Genomic DNA, 13,525 nt, shown 5'->3' on the forward strand with positions numbered 1-13,525 from the left:
TAAGGTTTAAAGTCAGCCAAGTCAGCGTTTAGAGCCGATGTGTTGAGCTGCTGTTGCTTGACCTCTCGTTCTTTTCTCAGAAGCCCGCTGAAGAGTTTCTCAGGCACTGTGAAACCACAATCACCAGTCTGGCTCAGTCGCATTCGAGACGCTGCAGGTTGATCACAGATAAGACTGGCCAAACTCCAAATTTGTGGGGGATGTGTTGTTCTTGTACCTCGGCACGGGGGTGGTGGTGTTGAAACCGTATCGATCTCCAGGGCTTAGCTTTTGACCCATGGGCTGAGCTCCAAGCAAACAACGACAACGTGGTTTGAAGGTTCTTAGAATTTACCAGCAACGAATGTGTGTGCATTTAGTGGACAGTTAAGGACAGAGCACACTCTTTGCCCCCTTTTAATACACAATCCAAACATAGATTTTGAACATTTATATAACTGGTGTAGACTTCAGATTCACTGCACAGACACTACTGTTCTAAGAAAGACATATACACGTGCCATAAATACAGCATGAACACGCCAGATAAAATATATACAATAAATATTTGTTACATTATTTAAATCTTGTCGTCATCAAAATGAGAAAACCCTGCATTTTTATAGGCTTTGATTATTATACAGTATCTAAGATCAAAACAGTTACAGTCTAAACTGTGAGTCACAAGTGACACAGTGAGAATCTCTGAAATGTTAAAGTGCTCATTAAATATTATCAGCTTAATCTTACCGTGTCAATACCGCTTCTAATTAAACAGAAGCTCCCGTGAGATCCTCAGCATTCGGAATAAACACTCTGACATGCTGTGATGCTGCAATGCCACCATGTGGCTGATCCTCTAAAACTGACATTGCTGCTGAAAATGAAATGAACTGTTTTTGGGGATATGTATTTAATAAAAATAAAAAAAAAACAGCTTACAAACCGTATCTAGCAAGTTTAGTTTGAAAACAAGCAGAAAATGAATATGCATGTGTGTAACAACAGGGAAGCTTTGTGTGTTTATGTAAAACTGTAACCCAGGTGACAAATTATATCTGCTAAGCAGCAGGAAGCAAACGCAATCATTAAATGTTGCCTTGATGGGGAACATAGTGACACAGACAAAGAGTTAACCCAGCTCAAGTCTCCCTGCTTGACTCATTAGTCGAAACCGGGTTAATAAGCATATCTTAATACGAACAGTGCTCTGCAGGGGGACTCAGAGGTTTATCTGAGGGACGATGAGGCAGCAGTAGAGCAGGATCCACAAGACCAAGAGCACTGCGAACTCTATTGGGGTTATGTCACAAGAGGCCGCTAAAGACTGAAGAATTAGTCCTCCCTCGCTGTTGGGAAGCACATAAAACACAGGGGTGTTAGATATTCTAGTTAAAATTAGGCAACTCCTATATTTATTATGGAGAAATAGAATTCACAATAAACCAACTAAAGTTAAATAGACAAAAATCTGACCTGAGGAGTCAAAGATGACAGTATTGGTATGTATTGGTATGGTATTCAGTATAAAGACTTATAGTTTTTACAAATGTATTCATGCAAAAGTGTTCAACAATTATCTTTAACAAAGCTTGAAACAACATTCCCAGCTATCATACTGCTACAGATCTAAAGAGCTTTTTTTCCAGGAGCATGTCATTATTAGTTATATTTATTTATTTTATGTATATTCAAACTCCAGCAGCTCATGCTAAACATGTTTCCCATAGTACTATGTTTGTGTGTATAATTACTTCATACTTATCCTGAGATCTGTTTTCAAAGTCACAAACAGTAAAGCAAATATCTCTCTACTTCTAGCTGAAAAAACACCTCCAAATGACATCACTTGGAGAAACCTTCCGTTCAGATTACGTCATCTTGTTGCTCACACTATGGAGGTTGTAATCATGGACAACCTGCTTTTCCAAACCCTCACAAAATATATTATATTATCTGAACTCTTACTGACGGAAAACTCCTGGGTGATGTCATCTGGAGGAGTTTTTCGGCTAAAAGAAGAGACATACTTAAATATACCGCAGTCAGAGGGGCATTTAAAAGCATTTATCTATATTTACGCCCTAAACTAAAGCCATAGAGAGCAAGTTGGAAATTGATGCCTTCAACTTACATCCGTTACTTACAGCTGATAATTTAGTAGATAATATAGACCATTAGTTTCCACATTACGAAATGAATCTGCCAACTCTCATTGTAAAGTACAAAATGAACCACGGCAGACTTGGAATCTTGGAAAGGCTCAGTGAACGGCCGAGTGTATGTCTACTCATAAATCACAAAGGCCATAGCCTACCTGAGAGAAGGTGGCGTCCCCCTGCAGGCAGAGCTGTGAACACGTCCATCTGTGTCATTCCTCAGGGTAGTTTCCGCAGGATGCTTTATCGTTGTTACCTTCTTGTCAGCTAATGTACGTTTCCTGGTTTTCAGTTCCCTGTCTTTCTCCTCTGCCGCCTCATAATGGCCTGACTTCTTGACCTTATCCGTGTGTTCCTCTTTCTTTTCATCCTTGCTGCTCTTGGTTAAACCTTCCATATTGCAGCCACCGTCTATCCGGTCTCTCTCTTCTTCTGCGTTAATTCTAGTCGTCCTTCTGCCTCTGATTTCATACTCAACTGTTTCATGTACTTCAACCCCACAGCTTTCAAAACACACAACACTTTGATTGTTTCCGCTGCCTTCTTCCTTTACATCATCTTTTTCTTCCTCTAACTTTCTCTGCTTCCCTTCATCAAATGTAAAGTTTGTTGCTTCTTTGACACCTCCCACTATCATCTCCTTCACTTGTAAACCTTTCACAGAGGGCCCTTTATTGCTGTGTTCCTCAACCTCTTTCTGCCAACTAGCCATTTTGAAAAACATTGTTTTCTCAGCTTTATCTACCAAAGCGTCTGTTTCATCATATCCACATGTCACCACAATAACGGTTTGTGTCGCCTCTTTCTCACCATAATCACCATCACTCTGTCTTCTAACAGCTCTCTCCTGTTTAGGTTCCTCTTTTCCACCACTTTCATCATCTGGCTCTTTGTCAAAACCAGCTCTATTGTTTGTCATCTGTCTGAAACAACTCTCTTTTTTGTCCACTACAAACTTCCTGTGAGCCATTGATTGAGCCCTGACTTGTGATTCTAGATCAAAATCTGCACTTTTTACAGAGGAACTTTCCTGATCTTTAAATCCACTGATGTCCACTTGTATTGGCTCCTTATTTAATTCTTCGACTGTTTCCCCTTCAACGTTTGCTGCTTGGCTTTTCAGCTGATTATATGGTAGGAAAACCTCTTTGTTCAGATCCAGGATGTAGCTGTAGGCATCCTCCTCATCTGAGTCCAATGCTGACATGCTGTAGAGCCCTTCCTCTGAGCTCAGAGAAAACGGACTATCATCCGCGCTTGGCTTGCTGTGGTCCTGATGGTGGTGACAGGGTGAAAAAACATCACTGCTGCTGGAGGACAGGTGAGCTGGAACTGCTCCATTTGTGTGAAACGAGGTGCCACAGGGGCTCCCTGAGGATTTCCTGGTCCAGCCTTTCCACTGCTCGCTGTTTCGATTCTCATAGAAGAGCAGAGCTTGAGCTTTTGGGTCATTAGCAATGGTCCCGCCAAAGCTGACTGACGCAGGAGATCCAAAGGTCGGGGTCTCAGGTATTTCAGTGTCTGTTGTATAAGCCTGTAATATAGTCAAAGGTGTTTTGTATGACTCATCCATAAATACACAACATATATTTAAATACACATTACATAACTAAAATTACATTTTAAACAAAGGCAACACAATTTACTTACAAACGTTGAGTATTCAATTATGATCCAACTACTTAATGAGATTTGCCAGAGCTACTTATTTTAAAATATATATTTTTAAAATAAAAAGCAACTATCCATTATCATTTAAAGGCTTTGCTCAGTTTTTGTTTTTTATTTCTGCTTCCTGTAATGGATGCTTGAGCTTTCTTTTACTATAAAAATCATCAAAGTTCAGTCAAATTCATAAATATTGGAACAATACGTTTTTCGGCATTCGGCCTATTTATGAGCCACCAAGGATGTGTGTGTGTATAAAAGTCCATACTGACCTCATTAGTGCCTGAACAATGCCCCAGGAACATTGACACATATGTAATAATGGACTGCTCATCTGGAGAAGTGCATGTCACATCTGTGTGAAGAACAAGCAGCTGTTTTCACATATTATTAGAGTAGACGGTTACTAAGGAACCTCCCAGTGGTTGAAGGAGCGGTTTGAGTGTCTGTGTACTAAAAAATACAATTAAACAGGCAATAGGCATCAAAATGACCTTTGCTCCTTATTTCTAGTGAGATCACCTTCTAAACTGTTCTGCAGTGGAAATAGACTAAAATCAATTTCATCTAGACACAATTACAAGATATTTGTCAAAGTGCCTTAGGAGTAAATTAGGTCTATTAGATTTTTTGCTTGCCCTGTAAGTCGCTTTGGATAAAAGTGTCTGCTAAATGACTAAATGTAATGTAAATGTAAACGTATTCTGTTTCTGATTGGAAATAGATCTTATTGATCCACATAAATTCTATTAAATAAATTCCTACCTTCAGGCTCCAGCAGTGGTGGTATATTCAAATATTGATGGGAAATCATGAAGGCCTGCTCTGCGTTTTCTTTTGGGTCTCTGGACAAGCTCTCCTTTAGGTCAACCAAGTCTGGGTTAATCGATTTCACCATCGCTAGAAATGCCATCCCACTTCTCCAGCTTTTCCCAAAGTCATGCACCTCCACTCCAAACCTGCATATTGAAAATTAAACAGTAGATAAATGTAATACCTCCTTGTGAGTTCGCTAACTGTAGAATTGGCTTTGTTCAGAAAGAGCACCATGCAGAGACTCACAGATACCTAGAACAGGAGGCTGCTTCTCAACATCCCTAACAGCCAGCTCACTCATTTCATACTTGGGTTCTGTGATGTTTCTGACAAAGATTACTTAGAGAACAGGATCGTTTTAACGCTTACTTGGATGTGCATCTTTGGACCCATTTCAGGAGAGTCTTGATTGCTTTCCCGTGGTACTTTGACTCCCCAGCTGTCTTTCTGCCTTTGCTTGGCAGGGTCTTGCAGGTGTAGCTGCCAGTGTCATCAGGCTGGGGTAAGATCTCACTGGAGTAGGGGTAACTGTTCATTGATAAGGAAGATAGGCTAGAAGACAAACGCCTCTGGAGGCCCCCCGTCACCTCCTTTACCTGGATTAAACAAATAATTTATGGACAGTTTATAAAAGATCAGTGACAGAAATGAACTCTTTCGCAATAAATGAGACAATGCATTAAGGCATTTAAGTGATGGGTGTTTAAAAAAAAAAACCTACTTGGAAATATAAGATGATGTTCCAGACAAGGGTAAGAACAGCACATGGGACGCCATCAGCAATATTAGAGGCATCAATGCCAAACAGCTTCACCTGAGGGACAACGGTGAGAGGAGATGGTCTGAAATCAGATTTTTCAGGGCTGGAAAATAAATGTATGACATATCAAAACAACGTCACAGTGGTAACTTACAAGTAGACACACTCACATGTCTATCATCCAGAAAAGCCAGGGCCTTGGAAATGTTGTTCAATCTGAAAATGCGGTGAGATGAGGACCTAAACCTGTAAAGCTTTAGACCAATTACATTTTGGGAAATGTGTGTTTCCATACCACTTACTAGTCTGTTAGTAAATATGAATGACTTAGAGATATGGTTCTTATAGCTGCTGTGTTTTGAGGGGGGGGGGGGGGGATTTCATAGACTCACAATGACAGAGTTTGAACTAAAATGAAATAAGCCTTAGAACGTCTTTACTATATCAATGTGATGCAATTTTCAAATTTCTCTGCAACCTTTTTCCACTGTGTGATTTCATTCTTACTAGTTTGCACCCAGACAGCTCCTCCAGCAGGGCCATGAGTATTCTGCCATCCTGAATATCAGTGAACAGGTCATGCACTTCAACTGGAGGATCACACTAGAAGTAGCAAAATATTCCCCTGTTACCGTCTATGAAAATGTCCACTGTTGGCAAACGTGTAAATCGTTTTTGGGCCTTACTCGCTGCAGAAACACATTCATCCACCTTGTGAAGGTTCTCTTCTGCACTGCTTTCCTCTCATCTGGGGAAAAGAAAACAGGCCATTTCCCTAAAAGCATTGCACCACTGCTTTCACAAATGTGCTGATGTATTGTCTAAGCAGGAAGAATCTGACAGGACGTGGAAAAATGAAACGTGCTTAACCTGAGGAAGCACTGCAGAGAATAAAGACATTTAAGAGGAGCAAGCTTGTCTTTGAAGTGATTTGTTTTACACTAGAAAGTCAAATGACTAAAAAGAAAGAAATGGGGAACTACTTGTCTTGCAAATACAATTTATCCAACAGTAGTTTAGCTTTAGCCACCAAAATCAGACAGCATGTTTGTTACTTTACCTTCAGGCTCCACAAAAGCACTGAACTTTCCAGTCAAATTTGTTTCTAAATCCCAGTTGGCTTTCTTCTGCATTCTCCTTCAACCTAAGTCATAGGTCTCCTTAATGATCCATTGTCAGATAAGATTACAGAACAGTTCTATATCAGCCACTTGTGGCAATTGGACATGCACACATGAGACTTCCCAACAGAATAAGGTTGAAGAAAATGGAAGGTGAGGCTGTGTGTCTTGCCTGAACACGCTGGAATCTCCTTCTGGGATGTTGGTCAACCCCACCTCCACTCCCCTATGACTGCTCTGCCTGAACGCAGTTGGCAGCCTGCGCTTGGTAAGATTCAAAAATGTGTGATCCTCAACTGTTAAAATGAAGGGAACTGCTGGATCCCTGTGTTAGGTTACATTTTGGGAAGTGTTCCTAGAGAGGCCTGTAATAAATCTTTGTGACAGCTCAAAGAGTGATTCACTGACATTTAGTAAATACCTGGATTTCTCCTGAGCATGTTCAGCTCAGACTCAAGAAATGTGCATAGGTAGCCAAGTTACCGACAGTAACTGACAGTATTTCGTCTTCTAAGGCAATGTGGCCTATTATCTTTGGAGAAGGTGTTTTGACAATGTAAAAATGTATTTGAATTCCCATCCAAGCACTGACATATTCTTCTTAAGAGTCAACCCATGAATCACCAGCTCAAAATGGTAAAATCACCAGTTGGCAACAGAAAAAAATAACTGCAGTTCTTCACTGATATATTTAACAAGTGGCATTCTGCTCCCTAATAACTCATGGCCATTGAAGAAATGTCACTGGTGTCAAAGTTTTCCAGTGCTTGAATGTAACTAACACAAAATTACTGCTTTAACCATTATGAGGTCGACCTAATTTGGACAGGGAACATTCTGAAACAAGCTTTATGTCCTTCTGTTTTAATTATCACTGGGACCACTGCACTTTGGACCTTCCATATTCATTGTTTCAAGAGCACGGCAAACTATTTCTATTTTTTTTTATACTCTGAAGATTTTTTTAATTAAATGCAGCTTTACATTATTGACTATGTGTGCAAACATCTTTTTTAACCTTCTGTCATTTTAAATAAAGCTTTTTTAAAAAAGACCACTTGAATGACATTTACATGCCTCTCTGAACTGGACAAATACTGATACTGACATGCAATGGGTTCCCCATTTTCAAATAAGTGTTTTACTCAAACAATATTTATAGGAATCCGATAAGATTAACTTACACTTGTGTGATTCAAACTGTGAAATATCATTCTTTTTGATCAAACCACATTTTATTTTACTGTTGTGCCATTACTGACTCCATCCCAGCAGGGAACCTTAAGTCATCTTTACCGTGAGTCATCTTTACCGTTTGCTTCCGTGTCATCCAACACGGAAGCACAGTTAAGAGAATGCACTGGAATTCTGACATTATACTGACTTTGTGTGTATGTGTGAACGCAAACGTCTGAGTGAGACGCTGCTGACTTTATTCTTCGAGCCCCCTGGCTCAACGTCTGTATTATGTGCGAGAGCTCATGCATGTAGACTCCATAGGTACTTATTTCATTTGTAAATCACAACAGTGCAAAATGCTGTGACTGAACACATAAGAAACATTTTGATAAAACACCTAAACATAACTGACCAGTAAGGTTAGATGTTTTATGTATAGGCCATTATTTCTGAGTACATGTGAACTACACCCTTAAACCACTGGCTGCCTTAATGTGAGTGTTCTGCAAAGGCAAGAGGGCAGAGGACGAAATTTGGTCCAGGCGTCAGTTTCCCACACTCATTTATTTTATCACTAGGGATAAAAAATACAATTCTAAATACGAGCAACACATGAAAACAAGGCCTACTGAGTGTCTTAAATGCTTATTGCAGTAGTGAGTAAAAAGCTAAATCCGATTTATTACTGTGACAGCCAACAGTGTCTGACAGAAAGAGCTTCTCCTGTTTCAAACAATATCTGGCTGCCGGTTTTACTCTACCTGCCTCAAGAGAAGTGATGGCTACAGAATAAGTCCTTCACCACCGTGGAAGGCAGGAGACTGTCCGAGGAACATCGCACGTGAAACTCCTGACCCTCCAGGAGTCACGCCTTTTCATTCCTCGAGTTGCTTTGTGCAACCTTGTTGTACCCACAAGCAATAATCCTGCAAGGGGCAGCTACACAAGACTGCAGACTGATGCAGATACTGTTTACTGCATTCGATGTTCCAGGTTGTCACCTTCTTTTGCTCTTTTAAACATTACTTAACACCTTGATGTTATGTACATTTTGATTTTTATTAAAACATTAACAAAATTACATATGAATGTAGCAAAAGTTTACATTCACCCAATAAATTTCTAATTCTTAAATCTGCAATATACATTTAAACTAACTGAAGAAACCCTCAAATATGAGTGCTAGTTAAAATATGTAATCCATTTTTCTTCAGTTTCTGAAAACAATTATGACGAACCAGAAGTATCATGTCTCTTTTGATATTGGGACGCCTGTTAAAAAGCATGCAGTGACTTTTCTTGCCTATTAAACTAGGAAGTCCATCCAGCTCGATGGTAAAAACAGGGATTCAGTTTTTGAAATGCATCCGTACTGCCTCACTTTGTAATTAAAGCTTTTGGAGACTTTCTCAAAGTTTTTCCTTTGTACTTTAAGCTTCCGAGTGTCCATCATTTGAGCAGCGGTAGAACAGTCATTTCTTCCCCATGATGAAGCTAGGAGCTTCGGCATCGTCCTCTGCCTCTCTTTCCTCATCCTTCTCTTCTTTTTCTTCTTCTTCTTCTTCTTCTTCTTCACTATTCTCAGTGCTTTTCTCGGCGTCGCCCTTGCTATTTTTAGCTTCTATTTTAGCCTTCTTTGCCATAAGCTTTTTCTGCTTCAACTTCTCGCGTTTCTTCCTGCGCTTAGCTGTTCTCTCCTCGGCAGCCTGTTTGTTTATCTCCAACTTCTCCAGATAGTCGTCGTCCTTATTTTGCAACTCTGCCATCTTATCCAGAAAGTCCTGCCTCTGGTACTCCCTGCGGCGGAGGTGCCGGTAAACATGGAACTCCCCGCTGCCGGCGCCGGCGCTGGAGCCCATCACATCTCGAACGAACTCCGGCGGAGCCCGCGGGTTCCATTCTTTGGGTCGGTCCGGGATAGGAGCAGGTTTGTCGGGGTTCCGCATCAACCTCTCCAACTTCAGACGTTGCTCCTCCGCCGGAGTTTTGGCGATTATCAAAGGCTGAGCCTCCTTTCCTTCGGGTTTGCTAGGCTTGTTGTTCTTCTGCGTGTGCGCCGCCATCTTTCAAAACCTCGTCTTCTTCTACCTTTTCCTCTTTGCTCAGCTTAGCCCCGGAAGTACTTAAGGGCTCCGTATATGTGTGAAGAATGTGTTGAATTTGTTCCAATCCCTTAAATATGAGAACGTTACAAAGCCTGTCTTAGAGTAATCAGGTTTTTAAGATGACTTCAGTATCACAGCAGTTCAGTGTTTGCAGTTCTTGTGGTGACTGGACATAAAATAGAAAGGCAAATTGTTTTCCCACGGCTATGTTGGTCCTGCAGAAGACAATAAAGCAAACATATAAATTGTCTAAGGTCTGTCCTGTACCATCAACGATGCTGTGCGGGAAAGGGAGTATTTTGTCCAAAACACATGTACATGCAAAACAAATATCATATAAGCCTAACAATCATTCAGAGCTCCACACACTATTCTAGTCTATGCTTAACATGGCATATAAGTTAATAGGAAAAGCTAAATACACAAGAAAACATTTTTCTTTACATTTTCTAACAACATAAACAACTTAATTAAAAAAAAATTAAAAATAGCGTCATCAGCGTTCCTCCACACAACTTACCCTCAACGATGCCTAGCAACGCTGTGAGGAGAAGGGAGGAGGAGCTACGGAAACTCGGGAAGTACATAAAGGATGATGTGCAGCATTGCATTTCCCCAAGGACCAAAAGAGACGCAAATGCTCAATGCTCAATTAGATAAAATTCACGTGAATTAAAGAATTAAAAAAATAAAATAGATATTTAAGAAATAAACGGGGTCATGCTAAACCATGATGCCAATGTCATTTCAAATAGAGACAATTTAATAACCACTATAACTTTTCTAGGCATCTTGATCTTCGGATCTTGAGAAATTATTAAACATTAAATGTTAAAAGTGTTGCCTCGTAAGAAGAGAAACGGGAAGTGTTGTGTTGCCATAGATACAGAAACGTGCACTGTGGGCTTCAAGTTGTCCTCGTTTTTAGGCCTTTATGTTTACATTTAGCAACATTAAATATGCCGAATTAACTATTAACGGTTCACTTTCGCATTGTACTATTGGACGTAAAGAAAACTCGCTGATTTCCTTCTGTCGATGAAGGAAACTTAAAAACATGCCGATTCTCAGGCAAATTCTGAAGTGTAACCTTCAAATTCCTGCCAAAGAATATTACATGCTGCAATTTGACCCTCGCTTTACAGCCTATTTGTTGACATTTTGGAAAGTTAAGTCCACCGAATTATCCATTGACATTTCCATTTTATGTTTGAATTTTGGAAGTATTGAAAACTGTCATACAGAAGGCATCCTGGTTATTTTAGAGCAAATTCTGAAACGTTCATATCATATTTATGATATCCCTACATCATATTTACGAGATCCGTCTCTTCTAATTGCGAGATAGGGTCTCTAACTTTTTTTCTTTGATGAATGCAACGCGCCGCCGTACTGATGTAACTGACACGCGAGTTTACCAATCACAATTCAGATTAGATGTTGCGTGAGCTCAGCTACCCAATCACCATTCAGATCCCGTCCTTCCTGAGTAGCTTGAAGCGTGTTAATTCGCAGTTCTGTTCCGGCTTGTCCCGAAGCAAGTTGGTTCATTTACACAGCGATTTTCTCCTCTCATAGAACTATAATTTGCTAAACATCATGAACAGTTTAATCAGATCTACTGCTCGTTGTCTTCGGTCTGGGGCGACGGTCTGTCGATCTGCGCAAACCGACGGATGCGTGTGGTCGGCTCCGGCCCGGCTCCTGTGCGCGGCGGCGGACATCCAGAAAAACCTCGGTGAGATGGTGAAGAAGGACAAAGTGGTGGTTTTTATGAAGGGGACACCGGCACAGCCCATGTGTGGCTTCAGTAACGCCGTAGTTCAGATCCTCCGGATGCACGGGGTGGACAACTATGCTGCGTACAACGTGTTGGAGGACCAGGACCTCAGACAAGGTCAGTTACGTTAATCCGAACCAACAGCAGCATGTCGTAACTTTTCTTTTTGCTTTTTATCTTTGTAATTGTGGGCTGTTTGCTGAAGAAGTTACAGCCATGTACACTTTAACTTAGTGTTTACTTCTGTTCGCCCTCTATTAGCTGTCTGGCTTTTAAACCAACCGCACATATCAGCACGTTGTCAACGGCCTTTTCTCTAGCTGGTTTTACGGCGGTGTTATCAGAGCCCAGCAGCAGGACCAGCGGGTGTGGTGCTTTAAGCCAAACGTTAACGTTCCACCACCTGCGTGGACAGTTTAATAAAACACTAGGCTTTTTGGCTAATCTAGTCAAACTAGTTTAATTTGCCATTTGGACTTTTTGGTTTTTAATTAATGACAGCACCTGTGTTGGAGAACATGACGATACATGTCCTTTAATGGCATTTTGGCAGTAGAGGCAGAAGTGTAATGCCAAGTGTTGATATAACCTATGACAATTTGAATAATGATTTGGGTTTACATTGGAGCATAAAATGATGACTTGTTGTGAAAAGTGCATAAAAGTTTAATGAAGCATGTTACTTTCTTAAATGGATGGAAGTTGGCAGTGGGATTGAGGGCTATGTCAAATGTCTCATGGTGCTTGTTTTTGTAGTGTTTCTGGATGTGTTGTAGATATCATACTTAGAATCTGCTGGAACCTGCCTGTTTAGTCATCATCATTGTAGCTAGAATGAAATGTATTTGGGTTCTTACTCTTCCAGTTAAAGTTTTGTTTTTTTTTTTTTTTTTGTTTTGTTTTTTTTTTGTGGCCTGACAAATAGAATTTGTCTTGTGATGAGAAGGTTGCCAGTTACTGGGCAACTTACAGGTGTGAATGTTCAACTGTGTTAATGCAATCAAAGCATTTTGGAAAAACATAGGAAGCCTCTCAATGATTCTACTCTGAACAAAATAAAGGTTATTAATTTATCAAACTTGGGTAACTATCAAACTCATCTGGTTCCCACAGGAGTCAAGGCCTTCTCCAACTGGCCTACGATCCCTCAAGTGTACTTAAATGGCGAGTTTGTGGGAGGCTGTGACATCCTTCTCCAGATGCACCAAAATGGAGATCTGGTGGAAGAGTTGAAGAAACTGGGGATCCAGTCTGCACTGCTGGATGCTGAGAAGGAATCAAAGTAGAGGACGAGTGTGAAACTCAAACAGCTGACAAGACAGAGGACACATTTATGAGACTGAAATCCCACTCACAGATAAATCAACTCCCAAGTGTAAGCAGGTTTGGTGGCAGAGCTAAACTAGGACTTAATCTTGAACCAAAATGGATTTTTATTTATTTATTTTTTTTCTCAGAGAATCAAAATCAGCTCTGCCTACGGCAAAAGTCTGCCACGTATTTGTTGTCTTTTTAAATTTAAAAACAAATTTTGTAAAAGCAAACTGCAGACACGACACTGACACCTCTTCACGTTATTAGCTCTACGATGATCACCAGCTAATTCATAATTTTGATGGTCTGGTATGTGGTGCTGGACAACACGGTAACACGGAGTGGGTATTTAGAGCTTGTCCTGCAGAAAACAGCCTGGTGCAGCTAAACATGTTGGTATGAGAGCTGTAAAAGTGGGTGGGGGGGGGAGTAAAGTTGTGGGTTTGAAAACCAAAACATTGAGCTAAAGATGTTCTGATACTCCACAGAGCAGAGGGGAACTGCAAGAGTTAACTGATTGAGCTCTGTGGGTTCTTGATTAATGAGCCACAAATCCACTTCATACCTATTTATTTGATCCATTTCTCTTAGGAAATGTTTCTGTCAGATAATACAGTGACGAAAAAGCTTTGATCTTAGTTCTC

At 40.5% G+C, this 13,525-nt stretch overlaps 3 protein-coding genes and 1 non-coding gene across 4 annotated transcripts; 1 reads left to right on the top strand and 3 right to left on the bottom strand.

Annotated features, from left to right (window-relative positions):
• Positions 1–380: 380 nt before the first annotated feature.
• On the bottom strand, positions 381–8,606 carry clmnb (calmin b). The gene is made up of 10 exons (XM_067482430.1): positions 6,443–8,606; positions 6,069–6,130; positions 5,890–5,985; positions 5,553–5,636; positions 5,344–5,436; positions 4,992–5,218; positions 4,572–4,765; positions 4,079–4,161; positions 2,297–3,672; positions 381–1,328 (listed from the first exon to the last, which is right to left on the bottom strand). Exons 1-10 carry the CDS (start codon positions 6,513–6,515, stop codon positions 1,202–1,204), a joined length of 2,415 nt encoding a protein of 804 aa, XP_067338531.1. The 5' UTR covers positions 6,516–8,606; the 3' UTR covers positions 381–1,201.
• On the bottom strand, positions 8,366–8,640 carry LOC137103104 (small Cajal body-specific RNA 13). The gene has a single exon (XR_010911365.1). It is a non-coding gene; the product is annotated as a small Cajal body-specific RNA 13 (non-coding RNA).
• Positions 8,641–8,720: 80 nt separating this feature from the next.
• On the bottom strand, positions 8,721–10,461 carry prkrip1 (PRKR interacting protein 1). Its single transcript, XM_067482439.1, has 2 exons — positions 10,308–10,461; positions 8,721–10,002 (listed from the first exon to the last, which is right to left on the bottom strand). Exon 2 carries the CDS (start codon positions 9,743–9,745, stop codon positions 9,155–9,157), a length of 591 nt encoding a protein of 196 aa, XP_067338540.1. The 5' UTR covers positions 9,746–10,002; positions 10,308–10,461; the 3' UTR covers positions 8,721–9,154.
• Positions 10,462–11,271: 810 nt separating this feature from the next.
• glrx5 (glutaredoxin 5 homolog (S. cerevisiae)) lies at positions 11,272–13,297 on the top strand. Its single transcript, XM_067482440.1, has 2 exons — positions 11,272–11,684; positions 12,681–13,297. The coding sequence occupies exons 1-2, from the start codon at positions 11,387–11,389 to the stop codon at positions 12,851–12,853; spliced, it is 471 nt and encodes a 156-aa protein (XP_067338541.1). The 5' UTR covers positions 11,272–11,386; the 3' UTR covers positions 12,854–13,297.
• Positions 13,298–13,525: the final 228 nt, after the last annotated feature.

The sequence above is a fragment of the Channa argus genome, chromosome 17 (genome assembly GCF_033026475.1).
Source record: "Channa argus isolate prfri chromosome 17, Channa argus male v1.0, whole genome shotgun sequence".
Classification (NCBI taxonomy): domain Eukaryota; kingdom Metazoa; phylum Chordata; class Actinopteri; order Anabantiformes; family Channidae; genus Channa; species Channa argus.